Source organism: Pocillopora damicornis, chromosome 12, assembly GCF_964200805.1.
Source record: "Pocillopora damicornis chromosome 12, jaPocDami1.2, whole genome shotgun sequence".
Lineage (NCBI taxonomy): Eukaryota > Metazoa > Cnidaria > Anthozoa > Scleractinia > Pocilloporidae > Pocillopora > Pocillopora damicornis.
The window spans coordinates 12,342,584-12,366,279 of record NC_142681.1 but is presented as its reverse complement, the minus strand read 5'-3'; the positions used below and the strand labels follow the sequence as shown (position 1 = coordinate 12,366,279).

The 23,696-nt window shown below is 36.6% G+C and overlaps 4 protein-coding genes and 1 long non-coding RNA gene across 7 annotated transcripts in view; 4 read left to right on the top strand and 1 right to left on the bottom strand.

Moving 5' to 3' along the window:
* The window catches only part of LOC113686436 (DNA repair protein RAD51 homolog 3), a 9,520-nt gene extending 3,077 nt beyond the window's left edge, over positions 1–6,443 (top strand). The window contains exons 2-11 of one of the 3 annotated variants that reach the window (XR_016181624.1): positions 1,025–1,307; positions 1,915–1,985; positions 2,075–2,176; positions 2,936–3,078; positions 3,768–3,899; positions 4,507–4,582; positions 4,673–4,733; positions 4,931–4,991; positions 5,087–5,211; positions 6,229–6,443. Coding sequence is in view for 2 of the 3 variants with exons in the window: in XM_027204053.2 (XP_027059854.2) it covers positions 1,025–1,307; positions 1,915–1,985; positions 2,075–2,176; positions 2,936–3,078; positions 3,768–3,899; positions 4,507–4,582; positions 4,673–4,733; positions 4,931–4,991; positions 6,229–6,381 (1,082 nt within the window). In the remaining variant the exon portion in view is untranslated. The remainder of the gene's footprint in view (positions 1–1,024; positions 1,308–1,914; positions 1,986–2,074; positions 2,177–2,935; positions 3,079–3,767; positions 3,900–4,506; positions 4,583–4,672; positions 4,734–4,930; positions 4,992–5,086; positions 5,212–6,228) is intronic. The other 2 variants (XM_027204053.2, XM_027204054.2) reach the window with 2 other exon arrangements.
* Positions 3–23,696, bottom strand: part of LOC149036512 (uncharacterized) — a 116,142-nt gene continuing 92,448 nt past the window's right edge. The window contains exon 2 of the long non-coding RNA XR_016181688.1: positions 3–589. This is a non-coding gene — a long non-coding RNA (uncharacterized LOC149036512). The remainder of the gene's footprint in view (positions 590–23,696) is intronic.
* On the top strand, positions 581–23,696 carry LOC149036522 (uncharacterized). The gene is made up of 3 exons (XM_089189401.1): positions 581–712; positions 22,526–22,569; positions 22,715–23,696. The coding sequence occupies exon 3, from the start codon at positions 22,801–22,803 to the stop codon at positions 23,605–23,607; it is 807 nt and encodes a 268-aa protein (XP_089045527.1). The 5' UTR covers positions 581–712; positions 22,526–22,569; positions 22,715–22,800; the 3' UTR covers positions 23,608–23,696.
* Positions 7,569–11,166, top strand: LOC113686438 (lysosome membrane protein 2). The gene has a single exon (XM_027204057.2). It carries the CDS (start codon positions 7,956–7,958, stop codon positions 9,510–9,512), a length of 1,557 nt encoding a protein of 518 aa, XP_027059858.2. The 5' UTR covers positions 7,569–7,955; the 3' UTR covers positions 9,513–11,166.
* LOC113686435 (protein phosphatase PTC7 homolog) lies at positions 11,575–18,575 on the top strand. Its single transcript, XM_027204052.2, has 5 exons — positions 11,575–11,909; positions 14,054–14,233; positions 15,055–15,253; positions 15,867–15,990; positions 16,333–18,575. Exons 1-5 carry the CDS (start codon positions 11,696–11,698, stop codon positions 16,531–16,533), a joined length of 918 nt encoding a protein of 305 aa, XP_027059853.2. The 5' UTR covers positions 11,575–11,695; the 3' UTR covers positions 16,534–18,575.

The following is a 23,696-nucleotide window of genomic DNA, read 5'->3' as shown; positions in this document are numbered from 1 at the left end:
ACTCATTTCAAGGTTATTTTCTATTTTGTTTTACTTGTGATGATTTTCCATTGACATTGACATTGGGTTTTCATGTTAAGCTTAAATGGTTAACAAACATTTTCACTGAACTCAACCAGCTTCACAGCAATTCCCAAGGATGAAGAAAGGCTAGTATTATTTCAAATTATCATTTTACTTCAATTTGTATATCATTTTATGATTCTTATAATTTATATTTTTCTAATAATTGTTTTATTTTTTGAATTCCAGCTCCCAACACAGGCTAACCATCCATAAAGCCCTTCTCTCTCTCTCAAATTCTTTTCTGTGTTGTGCTCCTATAAATGAAATGAATAAAAGCCAGCTCAGGAAATGATGTTTTTAGTGTTGCTAAACATTTGGATTTATTGAGCCTGGCTTTCATTCATTTCATTCATTATAGGAGCACAACACAGAAGAAATTTGAGAGAGAGAAGGGCTTTATGGATGGTAAGCCTGTGGTCCCAAGGATGAAAAAGGCAAGTAGATTTTTATTATCAATCTTTAAACTATATCATCAATTGTGCTTGTTTTTCTTTTGTTATCAAAAACACTAACACTTGGTTCGCTTTTTTTTCTCCACATCTTGATTTTCCTGACTGGGAGGTGATGTTTTCCAGTGTGAAAAGTCTTGGTGATGACTTGGCCTTCCTGAAAATGCTATATACACTGGTTTGCACAGTAGCTAAAGGTGGAATATTTGTAGATCAGAGTGTTTCCTGTAGTACTTTCAAGAAAAATAAATGTTTTTTGCCTTTTTGATTACATGCTTTTTTAGTCTTTTGGGGGCAATTAAATTTTCTAAAAATGCATGAAATGGCCTTTAGAGAGCTCCAAATTTCAAATTTTCTCGGGGGGGGGGGGGCATGCCCCCGAACCCCCCTAGCAGGAGTGGGTCCTCGGGTGGAAACTACTCACTCAAAATCCTGGATCCACCCCTGGGTAGATGTGTTTCTTATCTGGCACTGTTTAGAAAAAAAGTATACTTCCCATTGATTATTAGATCTGGGAATTGATAAAGAAGAATCTCTAAAGATAGTTCAGACTGTGCGAAGCACTAAAGACTCCTCACAATCCTGGAACAAGAAGCCAACCATCAGTGGGAAATATTCATCAAGTTCCATCCCAGGAAGTACAAATGCCTTTGACCTTTTGCAACAAGAGCAGTCTGCTGGTAGTATTGTCACTTTCTGTGAAAAGTTTGATGACATGTTTGGTGGAGGAGTACCAGTTGGTAAAATCACAGAGTTCTGTGGAGCACCTGGCATTGGAAAAACTCAGATAGGGTATGAACCTAATATTACAGTAATGTTTAAGTTACAATTAAGTTCTTATGGACTAATAATGTTACAGTATAATTTAACAGACAGAAAGAACACTACAGTCCTACAGGCTTTGGATCAATACCTGTGGGATATCATAAAACCTGCACTGAGGACTGAAAAGCAACATCACCGTCAAAAAAACCATAACTCCTTGAATCACCACTTCCATTTCAATAAAAGCTCCTGTTAAATGTGTGACCCTTGTTATAATTTTTTTTTAATATAATAAGCATCAGTAAACTGCCGGAGGTAAGCATGCAATGGACTAGGATCCCTGACCCTGGAGAGGTAAAAACACTCCCAGTCACTTTGCGCCATGAAAACAAACCAGAATAAGCTCAGGCAGTGAGAGATGACTCACATTTAATTCATTTTATTCTGCTTTCTCTTACTTGTAAATACTTTAAATTTGTTGTGAGTACCTCTCTTCATTTCACCTTATTTGGAGCCAATTGATATGTTTGTATTTCTGGTGATTTCATGTTTTTTGTATGGACTATTGACCAACAGGATTTAGTTAAATCCTTTTTCCAAACTATCAAATGGTATTAACATTTTTTTTTTTCAGAATGCAGCTAGCTGTAGATGTTCAGATACCTGATGAGTTTGGTGGACTTGATGGAGAAGCCATTTATATTGGTACAGTCATATCACTTTTTATGTTTCAAAGGCATCATTTTTTCTAGTGTCCTCAACTTTTTTATTAATATTTTCTTGCAACATTTCAGACACTGAGGGAAGTTTTATTGTTGAGAGAGTGTTAGACATAGCAACTGCTGCCATAAGGCATATAACAAATGTAGTCCAGTCTTCTGATGCTGATGAAACAGGTACTGAGGCATTACATTTTCTGTGAAACTGTTTCCTTTTTGACTGACGTGGGATTATATTTAAGTCTTACAGGCCTTGATACCCAGTTCTTAGCAAAAGCTTATCTTAGATTTCTCACCAGTAACCCTTTGCATCCTAACATCAGTGTGCATATTCTCTATACTGTTCTCTATTCATTTCCTAATGTGCTGACAAGGAGAATTTGTTTAGGAATGAAGATTCGCTATAGTTGGTGAACATTTCCTTTACTCATGTGACCTTTACATGTAATTCAGGGGTAATGCTGTAAGGAGTGTTACACTGCTCTTGTTGGACAGGATGCTTCTCCAATTGCAGCTATCCCTGAGCTTTCTTACAAATGTTTGCCCAAGAACACAACAGAGAGAGTGACCCTGACAAAGGCTAGAACCCAAACTTCTATTTCTCATGTCTAGTGCAAAAACTAAGATAGAAGCAGCCACATCTCATTGTATATGATTATGAGAGTAGCTGAGCATGTAAGGGACCCAAAGTGAATCTCAAGGTCTTATTTTAAATTATTATTCAGCTAGTGTCTCTTCCTACAAAGAAAAAGAAACTTCCCTCTCTTCGATACCCATGTCTGGCAAAGTTGTGAAGCTGACAATCAAAGTTATTGGACAAAGAGACCTTTGCAACTTGCATAGTTCCTGAGAGGATCTTTATGCAGATTAAAATAAAACAGGAGTGCTTTGTTCATTGATTTTCATCTCTGTCTTTTCATTACTGTTGCTGACCAGAAAGGGGTCTGCTAAATGAAGCCTTAAAAAAGTTTCACATGGAAAGCATCTTGTCAAGGATCTATGTGTTCAGATGCCATGACTACATGCAACTAATAGCATTGTCCCATGTTTTACCAGACTTCCTGGAAGAACATCCCAAGGTAACTTTAACTCAAGGAAATTCAACCAAAGGGTGAATCAATAAGAAACCAAAATATGAATTGCATTAAAGGGTGAAACAACACAGGCAACTTTGGACTTGGGGTAAGGTTATTACCACAAAAAGGGGGGGGAGGTGTGTGCCAAGACCCTCGATAGAAGGCAAGAACTAAAGTGACCTATGCCAGACTTTCATGCTAAATGCTCACAAATGAATCAATGTCTCTCTCATAATTTGCACAAATTGTGTAGTAATTGTTGAAGTCTGATGGAGAGCAGTTTCTATGAGGGAATGACTTTTTTAGCACAGATTTCCCTATTCTATACTGATGGACATAATGAAGACAAAATAATGTTTCTAAAATTTCTGAATCTGAAGGTTGTAAATTTTTTTTGGAGAGAAATGTTTTTAATATTTTTGAATCTAAAAGTTGCAACACTACTCCTCCTCTCTGCTCCCCCCCCCCCTTCCCTCCACCTCCCAAGGGTGGTATACTCTTAAATGTGGCCAGAGTTAGCAGAGGGTACTGATGTGGCCTAAAAAAAGAACCTTTGAGGGTATACAATATTTGCCACAACTTATGGGAATTCATCAAAGTGGTGTAATTACCCCCCTCCTTGCACAATTTTTTTTTTTTTTTTTTACATTGTAAAGTTCTTTGTTGTTTGGTTTTTTTTTTTCTAATTTCAGGTGAAGCTCATTGTGGTGGATAGTATTGCATTTCACTTCCGTCATGACTTTGATGATCTTGCTTTGAGAGCAAGACTGCTGAATGGCTTGGCTCAGAGCTTTATAAAAATGGCGTGTGAACGGCAGCTAGCTGTAAGTAAAAAACTTGAAGCATGCGCCACTTTCTCTCAACCAATCAAATGCAAAACTTCCAACAACTTGCAACTTGGTTACGTGTATTTTCTTTCATTTTGGGCAGTTTGCTTGATTTTGATCTGGTTTTACAACAGTTGCTAGAACTGCACATTACACAGTCAAGTAACTAGTTTTCAACACGAGAGTATAACGTTTTCCCGAATAGTAGTTCAAGATCTCTTTTTTTTTTTTTTGTATTTGTTTGTTACTTGTTTAATTTGTATTTCAGCAGATGTAATTGTTTAGCCAAGCTTACAGAAAAGGTGTCATTTTTTGTGAGTGTGTTTTTCAGGGGAGCTGAGGCAGCATAAAGGGGTGTGATGCGCTTGCCTCGCTCTTGCCCATATCGCCTGATAAAAGCCAAAAAAAAACTTTTTTCGCAAGCTTGTTTCTCCGTAAATCAGCCGGCTTTGAATAGTAGATGATAACTGTCTAAGTTCCCGTTGGGTTTATAACTTATGTTAAGCAATTTATTACGCATGTATTAGGTGGACAGCCAGTATTATGACTCGTAAGTTATACCCCAAGGAGCCGATGTTTTTTATTTTTTTCGCGCCCCTTACAGGTAGTTTTCATGAATCAGATGACCACTCGTGTCAAAACCACCCAGCTGGGCCAGTCACATCTGATACCCGCATTAGGTGAGTTGCCTTTAAACGGTAGAACAGCCAGCTCCCTGTTCAGCATAAATCAAACTGGAGTTGGTAATTTGTTTTTTTTGTTGATTGCAGGTGAAAGCTGGGGTCATGCCAGCACGATTCGTGTGGTGTTGTACTGGGAAGATAACCAGAGGTACCGACTACTGTGTCACGAACTGTATAGTATTAAGTAGAAATAGTTTTTTACTAATTTTTTAAAGTCTCATAACTGCACACAGTAGAAGGGGCTGCAAAGTGAGTTACTGTGGATTGCTAACCACTTCTAGAATCTTGCATCTCAGATTTTGCTCGTGAAATTGAGGGTTTTGATTCGCTTTTTTCTTACTAAAGGTTTGCCAACTTGTACAAGTCGCCTTCACGACAGGAAATGATAATTCCTTTTCAAATAACGGTAAAATGAGATACTGTATACTCTTTTACTTGAATAACTGTCAAGTTAAGCTTTGCTTATCGTGTTTCTGCTGGCCTTTTAACTCCCACGATCAGATTCTGACATCTACACATTTCCTTGTGAATAAGTTATGATAGTTTGGTGTTACATCAAACGAGTAACTTCTACCTGATAAGTCTGAGTGTCATCACCTGTGTTGACGAATGTATGGACAATGAAGGTAAAAGTTGCACGTTAGTCACTTTTGAGAGTAATAGTGTACATGAAAAAATTAGGCGCTTCAGATTGGCTGAAAACGAGTACATTCTCATGTATCACAAGACCAAAGTTGTACTACGAGTGCAAATTACAAATAGCGCACGCGCGCTTTTTAAAATTTCGTCTGTCTTGACTTTCGGCGATTTTTGTCATGTACATTATTAACAAGTAATAACATGATTAAATTTGGTGGGATAAGCTCTTGTAAATGTTTCAAAGACTACGGACTCGTGCAATTTTATTGTCTTTGAAAAATTTACCCGTGCTTATTTACAACAAAGTGCACTCGAAATCATGTTGTTACCTATACTTGATGAGTAAATTATATCAGCGCAAAAGTCATTCTTGATTAATGCCCCTTTCCATGATTACCCTTTTTCGTGTTTTTCTACACTAAAAAAGAAAACGAGTCTAGCTCATTATGTGAGGGAGACACTTGCAGTTTTCAGAAGTTTTTTTTTTTTCACTCCGTTCTCTCTTTCTACCTTTTATCAACTCGTTTGGAAATATATACTAGTGCTGTTAATGCAACTGTGGGGAGATTCAATTCATATTTGGTTTGAGCGCTTTTCGATTGATTTTCATAAAACCAAACCCAAAGTAATCGCAATGGCCAATCAGGAGAAAGGAAAAAACTTTTAGGAGCCAATGAGAACTTTACTCAAAGTAAAAACAAACCAAACTCCCTAAAGCGCGGGAAAACGCAGGCGACCAAGCCGCGATTGGTTTTTAGTTTTGCATCTGATTGGTTGAGAGAGTGATGCGAGTTTTCTCCACCAAACGCAGAGCGAAGTAAAGCAATGCAATCTAGGACTACTTGTTCTTTATGCGGTAGTCTTTCGAAGAGTGTGCTGGAATGGGTGGAAACTGGAATCAACAGAAACCATCCCAATATATCTACTTTCCCTCAAGAATAGCTAGGCTAGGGTCCTGTTGAAAGAATTTCATGCACGTTATGCTCTCCTTCATTTGATTTTAGGCTGACGGAGTGCGTGACTGTTTCACCAATACGCTCCAACAGAGTCACAAGGACAGTAAAGAAGCCCAGTCAGACCAGCATAGTGTAACATATGAAGGAGAAGAAATTGCAAGTTCTGTTGCTAAGAAAAGACGCCTGAACGAAGTGACTTGAGAATAAAACGATATGGTTTTATGAAAAATTGATCCTCGTAAATAAAAAAGAAATACATCCTATTTTGCTATTTATTGATCTAAGACGTGCAACGGCTTCTGTCTTACTTTCTGCGATGAGTTGGCCAATAAACGTCCATGTTAACCAAGGCAGAATTTCTCCTCACAATATTGGTACAATATTACACAGATTACGAGGAATTGAATACTTGATCTAATGCCAAATTCTCCAAATTAACATTATAAGAATTTTATGAGAAAGAATGTGGAGAATTACTAAATAATAAGATTTTGGGAGTGAAAGGGTCAACGTTTTGTTTGCGCTCTCTTCTTTATTGTGGATGAAACAATCTGTAAAGTACGATTTACATTAGTTATTTTTCCAGTGGAAATTTGGGTGAGAGATGACCAGCATCTCTTAAAATGTTAGTAAAATACAACTCTCTGCTAGTATATTTAAAAGATAAGCAACGAATTTTTGGGAACACGAAAATAACCCTTCCAATATTAAAAAAAAAACGTGGTCTTCGTGGAGGGAACAAATAAAGTCATCTACCAGGGTAATCCAGCCTAAAATCCTTTAGGAATTCAACCCAAGGCAAATACCTACAATACCTTGCCAACTAAATTCGCGCTTCCCTAATGGCGCATATGCACCCCACTCATAGTTAAATATTTAGTAAATGAGTTGTTTTTTCTCTCTTTTGTACCTTGACCCTTTTCGGTCTAATGTCGGTGTTCAGATTCTCCACACGATTCTCAGAACATTTCCTATGGTGCTAACACGGAGAATTTGTTTGACAGTCCACAGCGCTGCCGATCATTTTCTTTATTCATTTAGCCTTTATTTTTGATACAGCGGCGAAACTGTAGAAGAAATCTGATGCGTGACACCCTTAGGGGCTAACGGAGGCTTTAGTTCAAAACGCAGTTGTCAAAGATGCGTTACAGTTTTAGTCTCCGCGTTTGCGTGACGACCGTTTCGTACACTTTAAGAAGTCTTTGCGTTGCCTTTCAAAGGCAATCAAGCTTACTTAAGAATTGTCACAGATCAGAGTATGTGAAGAGGTAAAGTTATCGCCGGAACCATATTATTTTCCATTGATGAAACTGGTTTTTCAAAAATCTCACAAATAAAGTAATACTATGCATATCGGTGGGATGACGTAATTAGCACATGACGAGGCAATTTGCGTAGCAATTCCAATCACACCGGCATTACGTAACTTCCATTTCGGCGGAAACTTCCCTTCGGACTTAGAAATGACTTTCTCGTGTTCACAACTAAAAACAAAAGCCTCTGCCTGTGCTCCTACTGAATCAGGAAACAAACTGACCTTTGGAGTGTCGGTAACGTTCATGCGCCCTTCGGAAATCACGGGACCGAAATTGACCTGAATAGTCCTTATCGGTACATATCAGTTTACCTTTGGTTGCAATGTTGCTTGAACTACCTGTCTTTTGCAGTACAAACTAAGGTAAAATACAGCAGTTTGCAAGCGGTTCTTCGTCCCTCGTACGATAACTTTCTCATTTGACGGCGGATATAGTACCATCGGTCACGTAATTAGAAACATGGCAAACGGGGAATTTGCTTCAAAGGGAGCTTGTTGTGTTGTTGGTTGTAAGAAAATTGCTTTCCTTCTAACTTTTGGAATTTTGCTCGTGATAGCAGGAGTAACTCTATATTTTGAGATGGATCGCTATATTCAGAATAAGATAAACGATAATTTAGTGCTCAAACCAGGTTCAAGTGTTACCAAGGAATGGATAAATCCTTCAGTGCCAATATACCTACAATTCTATATTTTTGACATATCGAATCCAATGGAGGCGAAGCAAGGAAAGCGACCGTACCTTGTTCAGAAAGGTCCGTACTCATACCGAGAGCACAGGCCGAAACAGAACGTAACATGGAATTCAAATACAGAAACAGTGACTTACAATGAGAAAATGTCGTTCGTCTTCGATGCAGAAACATCTTGTGATACTTGTGATCCCTTTACTGATATCGTAACTACAGTAAATATTCCATTAGTTACATTGGCGGAAGCAGCTGGTAAATTACCAAAGATTGCGCGAGACGCTATATCACTTATCTTTGATGGTTTTCAGGAGAAACTGTATACAAAAAGGCGCGTCCAAGATTTACTTTGGGGTTACCCTGATCCAATATTCAAGGAGTACAATGATTTAAGGGACGATCTTCCAAAGTTTTTGCAGGAATATCTTCCTGAGGTACCTTTCATAATAGCCCTTCAACAGAATAACACTTATGACGGTGTGACCAGTGTATTTACTGGCAAGACTGATATCAGCATGTTGGTGCACTGGATGGATTGGAAAGGTATGACAAAGCTCCAGGTTTGGAAAACCAGGTATGCAAACATGATAAATGGAACAGATGGCTCTCAATTTGCTCCAGGAATAAGCAAAGATGATACACTGTATGTGTTTGTTACACAACTGTGTCGTTCGCTGTACTTTACTCATGTAACAGAGAGTGATGTCCATGGTATTGAGGCCCTTCAATTTACTGTCCCTTCAAAGGCCTTTTTGAATGCCACTGCAAATCCAGACAATGAAGGGTTTTGCACAAAAAAATGTTACCCATCTGGTATTTTGGATATCGGTGTATGTCAGCCACCCTCCCCTATAGCGATACCCCTTTTTATTTCAGCACCACATTTCTACTTGGGGGACAAATCCCTTCTCAAGCCACTAGAAGGTCTTTCTCCAAATAAAGCGGATCATGGCACTTTTCTTAACATAGAACCTCACATAGGAATATCATTGAGGAGCAGCAAGAGACTTCAAATCAATGTGAAAGTTGAACCTGTGGATGGCATTTCTCAGACATCTGGAATCCTAAGCATGTTTTTTCCTGTCTTGTATATAAATGAAACAGCAACTATTGACAGTGCAACAGCTGAGAAGCTGAAGAGTCAGGTGCTATCCAAGTTCACTCTAGTTCATGCCATTGAGCTGGGTGTGGTTTCATTGGGAGGTCTGCTTATCATCATTGCTTTCATTTTGTTCATTGTTCGTACTTTACATTTACGAAAAATTAGGAGGCGAATGCTTATAGGTTTAATCAACCGTGGTTCTGAAACAAGTCCTCTTTTGTCGTAATTACTATTATTATGAGATGAAGGATTTGTGGCACTGCTTCAACAGCAGTAAGGATGACAAATGTTAAGCAGTAAAAATAACTTTGATGTTGCTAGTGACAAGTTGTAAACAGTTCTTGAGAAATTGTTGTGTTTCAACTAATCATTTGCAACTCTCTTTTTCATTAGTAAAGTAATTAAATTGTAAAGTCAGTTATCTTCCCTGATTTGGTTTTGGGAAAATTCTGTAGGTTTGTTAGGAGACTCTCCAAGGCATTCTTAATGTCCAGTTCTCTTTTAAAGGAGATGTGAATTAGGGAAGGAGGCAAAGTCCTGCAAAGCAGAGAATATTTTAGAAAGTGAATCTGAAGGATTGATAAAATTAATCAAAATTGTAATTCGTCAAAAGGTTTGGATAAATACTTATTAGTATAATAAGAACTGTCATCATGTTTCAGTGTTTGGTTAGGGAAACACTCATAGTTACCATTACATTCAGCTTTTTTAGAACTAATAAGCATTTTGTATGAAGAATGAAATGGAGATTATTTATATGAAGAGATATATTTTTATAATCTCAGTGATACATGGAAAAATTTAATTGAAAAATTAGTTAAGAGAATATGGTTTTTTATTATCTAACTACACAAAGAAGAGAACAAACAATGTGCAAATAGAGCACAGAAATCTTGTGATATTTTACAGAAAGTTATTTTGTACTGTAAAAAAAACCTGTTGAAGCGCTCAGCTGTGTGCCCTAGGCTTTTTATCTTCATTGTATTTCCCACCTTGTGAGAAATAGGCAGCAACACTTGGCAGGAAAATAGAGGTTGGATGATAAATAACTTATCAGACTTTTTGGTGTGAAGTATTGCTTAATATTTTTACTCAATGTTTGTATTTTGATTGGCCCCATGGGCTTGTCAAAATACGGCACAACTTGTAAAAATACTCAGCAATACTTCAAACCAAAACATCTTATAAGATACACATATCAAGGTAACACCCTCTTGCAGATAAGTTGTCAATAATTTCTCATTATTTCTTCAGCTGGATAAAGTATGAAATTGTGAGGAGAAGCTACCTGATGATCATTTATGGAACAGAAAGGGTGTAGGGAAACCTCCTCAGGTGGAACAAAATTGGCATTAAATATTGTCAAAAATAATATTTTAACTGTAAGTTAAATTTTTGGTCATAAATGGGAACAAAGTGTGAGAAAAATTTGTAACAGATATCAGCTGTTTTCTAACAAGAATTCTCTGTGTGTGCACCATGTTAAATTTTATAACATGTCACAGTAGCTGCTATTGTCGGCATGACCCCCTAGGAACTCATGCAGACAAAAAAAATTAAGCTATCTCGTGATGATAATAGTGGAAACTGTTTTAACGTCATACAAACCAGAATGGGGCTTCCCAACAAATTCAGGCTTTAATGTTGCTTGTATTAATATGTGTTTAGTTTTTATACATTCTCATTCTCGGTTCTCATTTCCAATTTTTCCAAACTAATCTTTTTAACACAAGACGTTTTTGTCATTTTAACAGCAATTTATTCAATTTTCTACCTTTGGAGGTTCCCATCAATACGTTTTAAAACTTTAAATGTTTGTTTGCTCATATCCATTAGTGAATCAGTTAGGAGAATTGAAATAAATACTTTTGCAAGTAAAACTTTGGAAGTCAGCAATCTCTCTTTGTTAATCTTTTTTTTTCTATGGGTTGTTGGTGACCTTGTTGTCAGTGTCAGTGTCAGTGTCAAATTCTTCAAACTAGCATCACAAGAACCAAGTGGCAGACAGTAAGAAGAACTACTTAGGAGATCTTGGGAGTTAAAGGGTGTTGGAGTAAGGTTGTAAAAGACAAATTACTTGCATCTGTATTGTCTGAAAGTTTTGTCCTCAGCATCATGTTTCTTTTTCATACTGACTAGATTTTTCCCAGCTCATTCACTTCTGTAATTTCGCTATCTGATTCTTCAAGTGTTGATTTTATGGTTATCAATAACTCGACAACGTATTCCGTGTCCCGAACACCCTAGGGACCTATGCAGGGAAGCTGTCTCAGAAGTAATGACGCAGTTAAAACGCAAATTGCATTGTGGGAAATCAACATGTCGGTTCACATCTCGTGAGTTGGTACTTATAAGTAATTTCCGCCGGTCGACAATGTGGAAGTAAGAAAGTTATCAAGTGTACAGGCAATGGCTATGCAAACTGCTGTTGTCTATGGCCGTTTGATTGCTTCACATGCCAGGCAATTTGTGGCACCGCTTCTGAAACGACAGAGCTCTTCGAAGCTTCAACTCATCACCGCGAGTTGTGGGTTTTCAAAAGATCTTGCCCCGGGAAAAAGCAAATTCTTATACGGAGAAGATGCCTTCTTTATCGCCAATAATAGTGCCTCTGACGTGCTAGGTAAGATCTGTTTCCAAACAAATCGCGATCGTTTTGTCTATGGATGGCAAAAATGTGTACATGTTGAACTAAATCTGGCTTATGTAACACACAAATTGTCTGTAAACAAAGGCACGAGAAATTATAAAAAAAATGGTATCAGACGAAAACTAAAGCACTTGAGACCTTTTAGCTGAAAAAAATTTCGGCTCTTATGCAAGTCGTTTGGAAGAATTTAGTGAAAATGCAATATTTTGTGGTATTTTACCAAAGTTGGTGTCTGTGGTAATTGGGTTCGTTTCGGAGTAAAAAACAAATACATGTGCTCATACTGTGAGCCTGATTTCCTGTCGGACCTGTTGTTGTAATAGAGATTTCTTTCGCTTACTTTGGCACAAATGATTGTAGTCTAACAAGCGAAATTAGGAGTTGCAATTTTCTAAAATGCTGACATTTTGTCCGACCAATACAGTACGACAGAGACTCCTTTATTAAGTACTTCTCTGGTCTGGTTTAGTATTTTTTGTATAATTCATTCTCTTTTCCGAAATTTAATTAAAGGTGCTTGCTATGCATTTCCTTTATTAAACAAAAGATGGGATTTTGATCGGCAGTGTTTAAGGTTTTTTCACTTAAAGCTGAGAAATTTCGGGCAAAAATGCGACTTTTCTGCCTTGAACCTCCACAGAAATTGTCCATTAGTACGAGCACAGTATTGTTCTTATTGTTAATTCAATACTGGTCCGCTTTCATGTTGACAATTTAATTCGTAATTGCTTCTTTCTGTTTCGTGCGAAGTTCTCTGTTTTCACAACAGTCATGATATTCTTTTGTCAATTCACAAATTTATCAATGTTTGTTTGAAATTCTTCATTATCAACTGAGGACAGCTTTTATTTCTGCCACAAAAACTGACTCTCCTTGGCTTAATATACGGACTTATGGTACTTCTTGATATTGACATAGTATGATTGACTGCGTACCTGAGGTTTTGTTTCAGCCCATTTGTGTTAATTACAGTTCACTCTTTTAATATTTTCCTTTATTTTGATTGGATTGAATTATTACTTGTTATGAAGAGCTGGCAGTGGTACTTAAGGCTATTTCTGTTCTGCAAATACTGTTTGATATCAATATTTCAGTTGGTCAAAGCATACTTTCAGTAGCACTTGACTAACAAATCAAATATTGGTGCATGTTTTTTTGATGAGTTAGTGGAACTAACTATTTTGGAAGAGCAAATATCCTTTTGTATATTGGCTCTCTACTGTTTAAGCATAGTTTCATTCTCTTTTGACTTAAAGTTCTTGCATGTGGCAATTCTGTTGGCTGCAAAGACTTAGAAGGGATCATTAGGCAACACTGTGATGCATTCAAGATTTATGTATAATTAGTCATAGTCCTATTGATGTGAGATATTGATGCTGTGCAGTAAATCAGGGCAGACAAAGCAAGAGACTCAAGTTTGTTTTTTTTCTCAAGGTCATTTTTCAGCATACTTTTTTTCAAATTCTCCACTTGAGGATGCAAAAATGTATATCAAATGTGACAATAAAGTGACTAATACTTCACAACTATATGGTACCTCTGATTATATGGTTATGCATGAGTTCACAACAAGAATACACAAGAACATTTTATGAGTGCAATATTCTCATCATATTTGTTTTAACTAGGTTATGGTGATATCATTTGTATGTACATATACTTTCAGGGCTTATAGAGTTTGTTCTAGAAACTAGCCAAAGAGGTTCCAATGAGCCTTTTTTTTTTTTTTATTTTTCCAGGTGGGAGAGTGGGGGGTTAAAAGGTGAATTAAAAAAGGTGTTTGAACATATTTGTATAGTGTAGTCAGTGAGGAAACAAAGAGGACTAAGGCACTAGAGTCAGTAATGGGTCATAAAGTTTAAAGTGAATGTTATATTGCAGCTTTCAAACTAGTCATGATTTCAGTGTGGATATTCTCCATATAGTTTTCTGTACTTTTCCTTTGTATCGACCAGGAGAATTTATTTAACAATCAAGAGTTTCTTGATTGGGTGATCCTGAGACTCTGAGACAAATTTTATGTCGTGTTTTTTTAAATTGTGTAAATCACATCAATCTGTGCTCTTGAATTAACATGGTTTAATGTCTAATCTATTCATTATTTCCCATACATGCAGGGGTTGCTGATGGAGTGGGTGGATGGCGTCAGTACGGAATTGACTCTTCTCTCTTTTCAAGTGCTCTAATGGAAAGCTGTAAAAGATTTGTGATAGAAGGAGGGCTTGAGACACCATCCCCAATAAATGTTATCAAAGCAGGATTTCAAGAGTTAACAGAGCATAAAGAGCCACTATTTGGTAAATGAAATTTTATGTAAAGTCTTAGGAAGCTTAATTTTTTTCTACCTGGATGAATATTTGTAACATTCTCCCAACCCCCCCCTCCCTTTGCTAAGTACTATATTGCATGTTAATATGATAGATGAACAATGGATAGCATCAAAGGCGTGCTCTGATTGGTTACACCAACTCCAAATATCTTTTGCCTTTCACCTCTGACCAACTCATACAAGATTTGCGCTGGGAATTATTGTAATCCTTGCAGGAATAAGCTAGTTAAAATCATTTTTTTTTTTTGTGCGCTATTATCTAGCTATTTTAGTTTGTATTAAAACACCTATATTCACCTCAATGTCAATGGTTAGCAGGGTATATTTACCTTGCTGCTTTGAAGCTTGAGAAACATCCACTTTGAGCTGGCCTAAATAGTTAATTATCAATCATGTAATAAACTCTAAATGGGTTTGCATTTAATTTTGTTTTATGCATTATTGAAAGCAATTTTGCTATTAATTTAAGAGGTCACAGCATAGTAATAACATTTCTCAATAGTTAAAAGAGGGGTTAAATATAGTTACTACAGGAGACTTGACCATTTACCCAAAAAGGGTAGAAAGTTAAAAGCAAGGAAAATAATGGAAGAAGTTACTTCCTTTCTGTCTCAACCAGACTGTCATTCTAGGATACTTTGGAAATAAAGTCTTTAAATGCCTGTTTCTGAAAGCAAATTTATTTCTACTAACTTCAGCCTTATCAGGTTATTGCAATGTAAGAGTTACATGCAAACATGAATGGTTATTCTTTTTTTAATCTCTTTCATTACTTCTTGCTAAAAATAGGTAGCAGTACTGCTTGTATAATGGTTCTGGACAAGAAAAGCCAGATGCTTCATTCAGCAAATCTTGGAGATTCTGGATTTTTGGTGATCCGCCAAGGTTCAGTTGTGCACCAGTCATCTGAGCAACAACATTACTTCAACACTCCTTATCAGCTGGCAATCCCACCCCCCGGACAAGCTGGAGCTGTCATAGAAGACAGGTTTGCATAAGGAAACTTGCCTGTGTGAATAGTGTTGTAATTACTTTGTATAATGGAGCAGTTATGGGTAAAAAGTATTTTTTATAAGAGTAATAATTGTACACTCATTCATTTTCATCATCAATTGAAGGTTTTTCCAAAAAACACAAGGAGCCATTTTACAAGGCAAAATCATGTTTTAAAAGTAAAAAAAAAGTAAAAATCAACATTTCGGTTTGGGTTTCATGTCTTTTTTTCATGTTTTTTTTCTATGTTTTGAACCAATTTGCCTCAAGAATATTTTAAACTTCAAATGAAGAAGCATGGTGGTAAGCAGAGTAGCTAAACATCCAGCCCACTGGACCTTTTAGATTAGGATATTTGCCAGCCTTGGGTGGGTCATGACACTGTATCCTTCTGCATAACACTTTATCCTTTTACTCTTAGACAAGTACATGTACATCTCTCTTTCCACCCAAGATTGTAAACAAATACAGGCAAACTGTCATGGAAACATGTCGAAATACCCAAGGGGGAAGGGGAGGTGGTGGAGACATTTTTTTGGACAAACACTCTACCCCTGAAAATATTTGCTTGATACCTTAAAAGCTAATATTTATATTTCTTATTGTAGCTTGGATGCAGCAGAGAGTACTTCCTTCAGTGTTGAACATGGAGATTTAATTGTGTTGGCTACAGATGGCTTGTTTGATAATGTATCAACAGAACAAATACTTGAGCAATTGTCACAACTTGAGGTGTGTTTAGTATGGTGTTCAAAGATAAGTGTACAGGAGATGAAGCTTAGAATAGAAAATAATTTTATGTTATGAGTTTACCATTTTTTTCACAAAGGTAATTTGGTTTTGTCAACTGAATTGGTAATTTAAATTGGCCTCTGTGAAGAGTTTTGTCAGAGTCAGCTCAAGAACTACTGTCCTTTGAGTGAAGTCTGTGTGCACTTCACATGCAGTAACACATACATATATAACTTTATAGCATGGTGGTGCTAATAACTGCAAAGAGAGAAAGTGAAATAAATATAAGTACACTAATATCTAACTGATGTTGATTTTATTTTTCCCTTAATTTTCCTTCAGGACCACAGCACAGAAAGTATACAACACATTACAGACTCACTGGCGAATTTAGCGAGAACCTGTTCATTTGATCCAAATTATTTATCTCCATTTGCCCAGCAAGCTAGAGGTGAAGGTATAAACATCACAGGGGGAAAACCAGATGACATCACAGTCCTTATTGCTGTAGTGTCAGAGATCAGAGAGGACATAGATACCTGATAATAATTCACCTCTCTTTAAAGAAGAAGTGATTGTACCTTCGCTACATCCACCTCTTGTGGTGCATTCTCTGGCTCACTCTTTGGTGAGCATTCAGTTATTTCACATACAAATACACCCTGTACACCTATACATCAGTTATTTCTTTAGTACCGCTAATTTCCATTATTGTATTTTCACAATCATGTAAGGGTAAATATTGAATAGCAATTCTATGAGGAGATGTATATAAACAATTGATTTTTTTTGTTACTCATGTAGTGCATAGTGTAACTTGTAAATCTAGTCTATTTGTGATCTCATTCCTCATGTCATCTGCATATCTCTAACCACCTCTTAGTTCACAGTCTTATCATGCCAGCTTTATAAAACAAGAACAGTTGCTTTTTCTGATCTTTTTCATTGTTCTATTTTGGTGGTGAAGGAGAGTTAATTTGGGTCAAATAATTTTACTTATGAAATATTCAAGGCTTACAAATATTCTAAGTAATCTAGCCACATGTAAGCAATCATTAAGCATCATGTACTCAGGGGTTTTGATAGGTTTTGAAGAAGACAGCTGAAACTGCAAGGCAAGTGGCCAATGGAAGGTTGATCTTTACTCTGATATTGTTAGTTTCAGAGAAAATAGGTGGCAATTTGCTTCTCATAGAATTTAAATTTTCAGGGTTGCCAACTTGTATTGAAAACCTTGTGTACCATATCTTTGACCAATCTTGAAAGTAGTGTTTGTTCCAGTAGATTTTCCCTTTAAGATTTTTCTGCATATTATAAGAAAATCAGGTTTACTTTTTTTTTTTATATATTAATCACATCTGTTTCAGGTACGAAGAAAATTCCAAGTTTTGCAAATTTTTCACAGTAAAACTTACTATTTGAGGACAAAATGTCAAGTGAATCACAGGTTTTGCTGAAAATTGACTTCAAAAAAATAATTGTGCATTTAGTGGTTATAATTATTATTATTCAAGTTGTGGAGTTTTTGGCAGCTAAGAAAAAGCATAAATGGAAACATTTATTGTACATAGTAATGGTACATAGCAAGTACAAATTGGTAAATTTTGTAAGTATGAAGATGATTTAACCAAATGCTGTAAGGTTTGGTGCCCAAATCAAAGTGCAACAACTCCCTTAGTGATGATGAACAGCTATGGACAAACTTCTTTTACTATCTTTCCATCCCATTTTGCCATGAATTCAATTACCTTTTTCATACACTCTCTAGCAGAACATCATCAAGATTTATAGGAAGTGTCAACTTTGTTATATTCATCAAATAACATTCAAATTCTCGTGACTAGTCAAAAAAGAAATATATTTTTTTTAATTTTTAACTACCTTGATACTGTTTTTTGAAAGGGTAAAACTATTTGGTTTCCCCAAACAAAGATGAGAAAACACGTGTCTTTTTCCTGGCATTTTCTTTCTGTGGTAAAATCATATCTCTCACACATTTGGGCATAAAGCAGCCCTTCTATGCTATAGTTGATTTGGTTCATTAGCTGCTAGTTATGACCATTTCAAGATGACTTATTTTTCCCTGTAACAGAAGTTTGACCATACTTAAAATAACAGAAAGTAATATATTGACCATGTGTTATTGCTTTACTTATAATGTGTGACAGAAACTTCTATAAAATTGCTTGGGGTATAAACTAAGATAGGAGGAATGCTCTATGAACACTGTATAATTGTATAACAGACTTTAAGAAGAATTATTAATATGATCTTCAGAGAGAAAGGGTTAATTGATTGAGTGAAAGTACCATTATACTAGCACACTATTGGAACAAAGCATACCAACGGTGAATAGAAAATTGGTGAGTCTGCTTTAAGTCTGGTGGTCATGCAGTGATTGTACCTGTGAATTAAATTATCCAGCTGCAGACATTTCTGCCTTTCTTTTTTTCTTTGAGTATAGTCTATAAATTGTAAAGTTTAATTGTAAACAATTCAGGGTGTAAAGTATTAGCTATTGGTATGTATTTACTTTCAATGCATAATTTTGTCGTGCATATCTTGTAATAAAGAAAGTTAATAAATGGTTGTTTGATTTTCTGATCAGATATATGGTCTCCCCCCCTATCATAGCTTGTATCTACCAGAAAAAATCACATGCTTCTGATTGGCTGAAAAGAAGTGCATTTTTCATGTAACATGAGTGCAAAGTTGCAACATGAGTGCAACAAATAGTGCAAGCATGCTTTAAAAATTTGGTCTATCTTGACTTTCTGTCATGTTTTTTCATTTTCATCACATTCATTTTGAAATCACTGGTGATTCTTGAAATCTGACTGGCTCTCATTGATGCAATCTTTTTGCCAATTGCACCATTTTTTACTCTAAATTGCATTTTTCTTCCCAGTCAACAGAAAAACTTTACTAAGATACAACAACCAATTGCCTGTGTAAAGAAACTAATCAAATTGTAAGAAAATGAGAAAAGAACTTTGCAACTTTCTCCCAAACCAGCTCACTAGAGGATCAACAAAACATTTTTACATAGTAAAGAATCCTGTATCTGATCAAATGAATTTTGTAGGTTCAAAATGGATGTAATAACTCCCTGTTAGGCAATTTTGGTCTGAAATCAAATTACGTTTATGATTTCCTACCAAATTGCACTCCACTTACCCGGTAGTTCAATTACCGTTATAAACTATTAATAAGTGATAACGTGATCTCGAGTGCAATTTTGTTTTAATAAGCAAGAGTAAAAAAATTTTTCGAAGACAAAAAAATTGCATGACCCATGTACTAAACCTTGTGCTCCCCTTACCCCTCCCCACTGCCTCTGGTGTAAGAAAAAACAGACAGGAACCGAAGTAGGGTAAGTGGGTTAAAATTTTGATAGAGTGGCATGATTCAGAACAAAGTCCAATTGCCTATGACACAATCCAAGTGAAGTCTTTTATTCTCTGCATAAATTTCAGTTTGAATGCCAAAATTAAGAATTTCTCCTGCTTTGCCGGCACCAGCATTAATAGTGCATCTGTCTTGACACTTCACACCCTATCATGGCTATTCACATTCCCCGCACACCATTCTCTCTATCTTTCCTATGGTATTAACATGGAGAAAGAAATATTTGTTGGCAGTTCGTTTACCTTTCTGAATGTTTGAAAAAAGAAATGCATTCACTTGTTACGTCACTTGAAGAAAGATTGAAAGAAAATGCAAAACTTCACTCAATAAAATTATTGATACGGGCCTTGAAGATTTGTTTGAGGGGTGGAGACGAAGGCCGAGAGTGGAGGGGAGGGGAGGCGAGGGGGAGGGAGGGACTGAGAAGGAAGGAGAGGGAAGGGAGGGAATGTAAACGAGCTGAAGCGAACGAAAAACAATTGACTTCTTTTCCTTGTAGAGGTAAAAATATAAACACTGTAATAATTATTAGATGTTCCAATGTTCATATTATTTTTACCTTTGCAAGTAGGTGGTGGGTGGGGTGGGGGGGGGATTTGGAGAATGAAATTGGAAGGGAAGGGCGGGAGAAATACGAGGAGAGGCGGGAATGTAAATACAAATTCCAAATTAATTACATTGAACAAGTCAATTCAATCAATTTGAGGAAAGCTTAAAACAAAATACAAAATTTCTTAAAATAAGCCGCCTTGATTATATACCTAGATAAAACATTGGTGTTAAAAACCAATTACAAAAAATACCCTAAAAATACAGCTACTTAAAATTACTTGAAATACTTAAGCCGCCTTGATTATTTACCTTGTTAAAAAAAAAGGTGTCAAAAACTAATTACAAAAAACAAATACTCTAAACTCATGATAGAAATAAGATAATTACAGTAAAAAAAATTGGTACTGAACTCATCACAAAAATAATTAAACAATTTCTTGCGAAAGACTGGTAAGGTGTTAGATTCCCTAATGCTGAGAGATAATTCGTTCCATGCGCAACAAACCCAAGTAAAAAAAAGAATTCTTAAAAGTTTCTGTACGGCTAAAGGGACTTCAAGTGTTAAATAATCAATATTTCTCAAGACTGGTTACGAGAACGGAACAATACATTTTCAAAAATATCTAAATCATGTATATTCTTATATAGAGAAAACTCAATCATGAATTACCCTACATTATTGTAAAGGTAATAAATTTAATTTACTTAGGCGCTCATATTCAGTGTACTCCTCACCGAAAATAATTCTCGTGGCCCTGCGTTGAATTTGTTCTAAGTTGGTAATGTTTCTTTTGGTGTAGGGTGACCATACTACACAGGCATAAAGAAAAAGCACCTACGAGACAAATCTTATTAAGTTTTTTTAGTCCACTGGTGAAACAAGTGTCACTTCTCCATAACTGTAGTTTCTCTTTAAAAAAAAACGTAAACTTTTTATCCATTTCAAAGTGATATTTAACAATTTCTTTATAAGTGCGCATTGGATATGAAATGGTAAATAGCCAACGAGGTGCGTGGCGCTGACTTTGCTATAACCAATCTCGTACCAAACAAGCGCGAATGGAATAATTGTTTTATTAAACTTTATTAAATCTTCAGAATATGGATATTTAGAGCGTCTTTCAGCTCCGCAACAGCTGGTGCAATACATTTTCATGTAAGGTGACTTGGAATATAATCTGATACCAGAGCTAGGTGAACCAATCAGATCACTAGAAATGCAATATCCGAAGTTGAAAATTTAATACTTAACGATAGACAATACTCACACTAATAAGATTGTTGCTTAGCGGGCTCAGTTCAAACAAGTTCAGTAAAAACTCTTTCAAAATCATATAAAGGTTCCTTTTGGCCGAATAAAAACTCGGTTTGTCGCACTTTTTCGTTTGTGTTAACACCAAACAATCTAAGGATCGCTCTTTCGGTGAGCTAAGGAGCCCGGGTCAAATGCCCCGCACTTTTGGCGACCTAAAATCGCATCTTCCCATTTGTTTTGATCTGTTACCATAGATTTTACTAAATATTGTCGTTTTAACAAAAACCAACCGCTGATAAAACATGGCCGCACATTAGCTGGGGGCCTGGAAAAGACGAAAATAAGTATAATAAAGAGTAGAGCTTAAAACTTTTAACTCAGGTTGTTGGCTTTAAATAAGAGAAAACCACACAAGAAAAAAAATTTCTGACTTGAATTATGCAATCATAGTCACACAAGTCTACACTTTCCGTAATTTCGGACTTATGGTTATCACTGGCGCATAGTCATTCGAACGCGCGCTTATGAAAAAGATCTGATTGTGACGTTTATTCAAAGGAGATCCATTTTTCCGCAAGGAGAGTAAAACTCAAAATGCCTCTCGTAAGATTTTGGCGCGCCTTCATAGAAGCTTTACAAGCGCTGGTATTTTGTGGATTTTGCAATAAAGAAGAAAGGTAAGGCTCAAAACTTGCTAAAAGATTGTTACGTTGTTACCACAGGAAAAAAACTTAAAGCATTTTCTCTTGCTGAGCGGGCCGATCGCGCGCCGAAAAGTGTCTAGCAAAAGTAACTTGAAATTCCACATCTGTTACAATGGTTAACATTTTGTATACAAAAAGATGCATATAAAACATAATCCGACTTTGAAACAAATTAAGTTCTCTTTAAAAAGACACAATCATTTTGCTCACTTCATATTCCACGAGATGTACCTTCTTCATTCCGATCAGTATGGCAGAAAGAAAGAAAGATTTGCCTGCACTTCGTTTACCTTTCTGAATGTTTGAAAAAAGAAATGCATTCAGTCGTTACGTCGCTTGAAGAAAGATTGAAACAAAATGCAAAACTTCACTCAGTAAAATTATTGATGCGGGTCTTGAAGATTTGTTTGAGGGGTGGAGACGAAGGCCGAGAGTGGAGGGGAGGAGAGGGGAGGGGAGGGACTGAGAGGGAAGGAGAGGGGAGGGAGGGAATGTAAACGACCTGAGGCGAACGAAAAACAGTTGACTTCTTTTCCTTGTAGAGGTAAAAATATAAACAAATGTGAAGGAGCTGAAGCGAATGAAAAATACAACTGATTTTTTTTTTCCCTTTCAGTGATGAGATAAAAGAGGTCGAGAGAACGAACACAAGTAATCAAGGTACGAAGATCTGTTTTGTTTGGGAGAAAGATTCACTTAGAGTACCATTTATTACGGTAGCAATGAATCAGGGTCAGTGCTGATCATTTTGAAAGCAAACCATAAATAAAATTAGGGTCAAAATTGGATTTGTATCATTTTGCAGATGAAACTAACATCAGCAAGTTGGAGGAAGAGAGCAATGATGTGCAAGAGTTTAAAGCCGTGATTGTTGAGGAAGTAAAATGGCTAATGGTTACTGATGAAGATGAGAATGTAAAGGAAGACATTTGCGAAGACATCACCTCCCCTAAGATTCATGCAAAGGTAACAGCCATTCAAGAAGCGAACATCACAAGAATTGAAACTGAGGAAGTAGAGGAGGAAGCCTTTAAACATGACCAGTGGCTGGACGCCACCGAAGGAGAATCTAGGGCCGATATTGTCTCAAAAAAGATTCCTCTAGAAGATATCACTGTGTTTGAGGTGGTGAGAAATCTCCAATCGTCAGATGAGGTCGATGCAGAATATGAAACAGAGACCCGACCCACTACCGAACAAGTTCACTCTGTTGAGAGTCATGCCGAGAAAGTTTCCCGAGATACTGAAATGAAAGAAATGGAAACTGCAGAAGTCCAAGAGAGCTGTGAGGACACCAAAGTGGTTTCCAAGGAGATAAAGGTACTTCGCCTTACTTGGGAAGAGCTTCTCTTAACAGAGAGACACATGGAATCAGAGACACATGTGGAAACAGAGATTCAACCCAATAACGAACAAGTTCACTCTGGTGAGAGTCATGACGAGAAAGTTTCTCGAGATACCGAAATGAAAGAAATGGAAACTGCAGAAGTCCAAGAGAGCTGTGAGGACAACAAAGTGGTTTCCAAGGAGATAAAGGTGCTCCGCCTCACTTGGGAAGAGCTTCTCTTAACAGAGAGACACATGAAGTCAGCTGTTGTGGAAGATTTGAGTTCAGATCAAGTCAAGTCAACAAGATTAACTTTGACACAAGAAGATCCTGCAATCCAGGCCTTTAAGATCATATCCAATGATAGGTAAGGGCGACTCACCCAGGTGGAAGGGAAATTATAACATCAATTAATTAATTTAGCGTATACCACATGGGTGAACAGTGCTTTTCGTGCGCG

Excerpts from the sequence above, each read along its gene's own strand:
- LOC113686435 (XM_027204052.2), top strand. The coding sequence starts at position 11,696 with ATGGCTATGCAAACTGCTGTTGTCTATGGCCGTTTGATTGCTTCACAT. Across the intron at positions 11,910-14,053 it reads TAGTGCCTCTGACGTGCTAG|GGGTTGCTGATGGAGTGGGT; the intron begins GTAAGATCTGTT and ends CCATACATGCAG. Across the intron at positions 15,991-16,332 it reads AGCAATTGTCACAACTTGAG|GACCACAGCACAGAAAGTAT; the intron begins GTGTGTTTAGTA and ends ATTTTCCTTCAG.
- LOC113686438 (XM_027204057.2), top strand. The coding sequence starts at position 7,956 with ATGGCAAACGGGGAATTTGCTTCAAAGGGAGCTTGTTGTGTTGTTGGT.
- LOC149036522 (XM_089189401.1), top strand. The coding sequence starts at position 22,801 with ATGGTTACTGATGAAGATGAGAATGTAAAGGAAGACATTTGCGAAGAC.